This window comes from Stegastes partitus, unplaced genomic scaffold (genome assembly GCF_000690725.1).
Source record: "Stegastes partitus isolate 25-593 unplaced genomic scaffold, Stegastes_partitus-1.0.2 Scaffold15, whole genome shotgun sequence".
Taxonomy (NCBI): domain Eukaryota; kingdom Metazoa; phylum Chordata; class Actinopteri; family Pomacentridae; genus Stegastes; species Stegastes partitus.
The window spans coordinates 942023-945430 of NW_007577746.1; the positions used below are offsets into that span (position 1 = coordinate 942023).

The following is a 3408-nucleotide window of genomic DNA, read 5'->3' on the forward strand; positions in this document are numbered from 1 at the left end:
AATGTAAAACCTTCTTCTATGTCAGATAGCAAGGTTTAGGATTGTTAAGGATCGGATTATCGAGTCATGACTGTATTCCTAGTTTTAGCATTTAATCACGGTCTAATTTCTGAACTGGATGAAATGAGCAGTAATGCAGGAATATTCAACACCTCCATTAGACTCAAACTAATTTCAGTAGTTTTCCTCGAGATGTATGAAAGTTAGTTTCACGTTACCAGGAGGTTCAGAGAAAAACTCAGAAGCCAATTTTTTATAAGGGTTTGATTTCATTCAATGGAAAATTAATATTAAATATTTACATTATAGTTCAGCAAGTGGGGCAACAGGGTCATGGAGGCTTTTTTGTGGTTCCTGCAGTATGACTGAGGTTCGTGTTGTACACTATGCGTCACATCGTTCTGCTACTTCCACACTGTTGTCAGCAGTTGTTACCAATGAGTTTAGTTCGAGCTCAAGTTACGAGTGCACAGCATGAGTTGTGGTTGTTGCAAGGTTGTTTATAGTTTTCATGGAATAGTGGGAATGAGGTCATGCCTACAGGCCGGATATTCTGATCCAGCTGACATGGAGCCAGCTTGGCTCCTTACGTACAGCATATGTACAGAACAGCCTTGACTACTGATAACCTTGAGTTATGTGAGTAGCAAGTCAACTCCAGACCCAGTTTTGAAAAGGCAGTGGTTCTTAACATCGTATCACCTGATATAATGATGTGTATTCGAGCTCTGTCCATGGAGGATACGGAACACAACCAAAACTTTAGTCATACACAAAATCTGTCATTTAGTCACTTGCCATTATAAAGGCCCATGTGCTTACCTTGAAAGCTACCGACTGACAGGTAAAGCCAGGTGAGCGCTGGGATGAAGAGCAGGGCTAGGGAGGCCGCCAGGAACTTCCTGCGCCCGCGACACATTCCCAGCATCCTCTGGAACGAAGCTAATGGAAACAGAGGTAAAGTGACCTCTATGTGGGTAGCAGCTGTTGTCCAGGCTGATTCATGGCACTAGAAGAAAGGAGAGAGAAGGAAAAACGAGGTTAGAGAAGAAACAGACATTTCACATATAGAGACACAATTACAGCTGAGCTCATGACCTCTGCAGCGACTCCGTGCAGGAGAAAAACATCTGACCCTCTTGAGCTAAGCACGATTCTGATCATTTACTCAGCATTCTGTAGAGTTGCTAATTATTTATAATTCTAGTGAGGCACACACTACATATGTAAGCTGGTATACTGGCCTCCTGGCATCTGACACAACTGAAGAAGAAGCTGCACCAGCCCCACGTTTTAACACGGGACTGCTTGGACCGGATCCAGCACTGTGTCTAGTGCTCACAGAGAGCTGGTTTGCTGAGAGGGCACTAAAGGCCAAAACATTTATTTATTTTTTTTATTTTTTAGAAATTAAGCTTAATTAGATTTTCAACAAATTTGGTACACGTACACTGCAGGGGATACCAGACCTGCATACTGGAGCTGCTGAGATCATAACGTGTTGTATGTAACAGTGATACCTTTGGTCAGATTCAGACACAATCTGTTCCCCAGATTCAGGATGTATGAAGCATGTAATGTGTAATTATTAAAAATGAATTGACCTGAAGTGAATATACTTTCATTAAATATCTAATGTGATTGTGTGTACCGGTACTGGGGGACAGTAAAAACAGAGGCTTTACAACGACCCTGGATTTACACCAACTCTGGCATTGTAGGTCTGAAGAACATCATATATTGGTGCAATAATTAACTTTCAGTAAGTTTTACATTAAACACGACCGATACTGGTTGATGCAGCACCGCAGCGCTGAAGGTAAAGAGCAGCCCTTTCTGAATGTGCAAGAGGAGATGAAGGCATCAACTAAAATCTATATGATTNACACCCTCTCTGCTTTAAGGTTCAGCTTAAACCTTCCTCTGTGATAAAGCTGATAGTTAGAGCTGCTCAGGATCACCTGAACTGTCCCTTCATGATGCTGCTATGGGTTTAGACTACTGAGGGATTCCCATGATGCACTGGGCTCCTCTCCTCTGCTTTCTCCTCTCTCTCTCTTCCATACAGCTAAACACCACCACTACATGTCACTGACTTTGTGTCTTCTCTCTCCTGTAGTTTGTGTTTTGTTCTCTCTGCAGGTGTCTCTGGATCTGGAGCTCCACGTCTCTGATCTGCACTCACTGGCCTCACTGATCTCCAAAGTTATTATTCTTTACTTTTGTATTATTTGTCTGTCCTCCATGTACTGTCACCACCCCAACCCGTCCCCCACCCCCTCACCTCCACCCTCACCCTCAGCGGTCAGGGTCGATGGCCGCCCTCCCTGAGTCTGGTTCCCTCTGAGGGATTTTTTGTCCTTTAATGTGAAGGAGAGTTTTATGTTGACATATGTTGTGAATTGGTGCTATATAAAATAAACTGAATTAAGAACTGAACTGAATTGAGAGGCAGGGTGAGAGAAAGGAAGGGAGAAGGAGACGGTGTGAATGGGTGAGTGCGAGCCACTCGGAGCACATTGTTCCTGTCTCACACATGCAGGCCTCACCTACAGCCGACGCTCCCTGCAGCCAGGTTCTTTCACAACTTATCAGACTCTCAGCATTTACTCACCACCGCTAGGAATTTACTGCCAAATCTAATAATTACTTTGCAGACCTTGGTGACTATTGCATTATGGGAGTGTATTCACATATGCAGTCTCCAGTGACTGTGACCCAGAGTCAAAATTGTCAATTTAATCATAATTAATAATGGCACTACTGCAGCATTTCAATCCTGTAAGTCAAAGTAATTAAAATGGCTCCAAGAACTTGTGGACTATATTGTCTGGAGGAAGTAATCAACTTTGGACAGGCCTCAGTAATTCATTAATATACCACCTCCAGAAGCGACACAGGAGGGAGGGGTGACTTTGACTATAGGAAATTTGTTTCTTCAGACTTTCTGGGACAAATCTGAACGTTTAATATCGAGGCATGGTGTACCCTGAGAAAGGACAACTACGCTGTTGTTCATTCACAGCAGATTTCATAATTTCTGTAACCTAAACACAGTTGTGACTCGATAATCAGACACTAAATGTAAAACCTTCTTCTATGTCAGATAGCAAGGCTGTCGGATTGTCAAGGCGGAGGTCCAGATACGAGGAGGGCTTGATGCTGGAAGGCTCATTAGTTGTTCATAGTTGTTAGAATAACTAGTAGGGCTGGTCCCAACAGCACTTTCTGCTCTCTGGATATTCAGACCTAGTTAATGATGAGTATCTGTATATTCGGTGCGGTCGGGGGACACTTCCACCCCGGGGCAGCGCTCTGACGGGGTGGAAGTGTCCAGAACACACAGGCAGTACTTGGCTGCTGATGCTAGTTTAGTTAGCGCTCACACTTCTGTTTCCTCCATCGGTG

General features: G+C 43.7%; 1 protein-coding gene across 1 annotated transcript in view; it reads right to left on the minus strand.

Moving 5' to 3' along the window:
* large1 (LARGE xylosyl- and glucuronyltransferase 1) overlaps positions 1-3408 on the minus strand; it is a 126834-nt gene that overhangs the window by 88508 nt on the left and 34918 nt on the right. The window contains exon 2 of the mRNA XM_008290329.1: positions 823-1009. Coding sequence (XP_008288551.1) covers positions 823-928 — 106 coding nt within the window. The 5' untranslated portion in view covers positions 929-1009. The remainder of the gene's footprint in view (positions 1-822; positions 1010-3408) is intronic.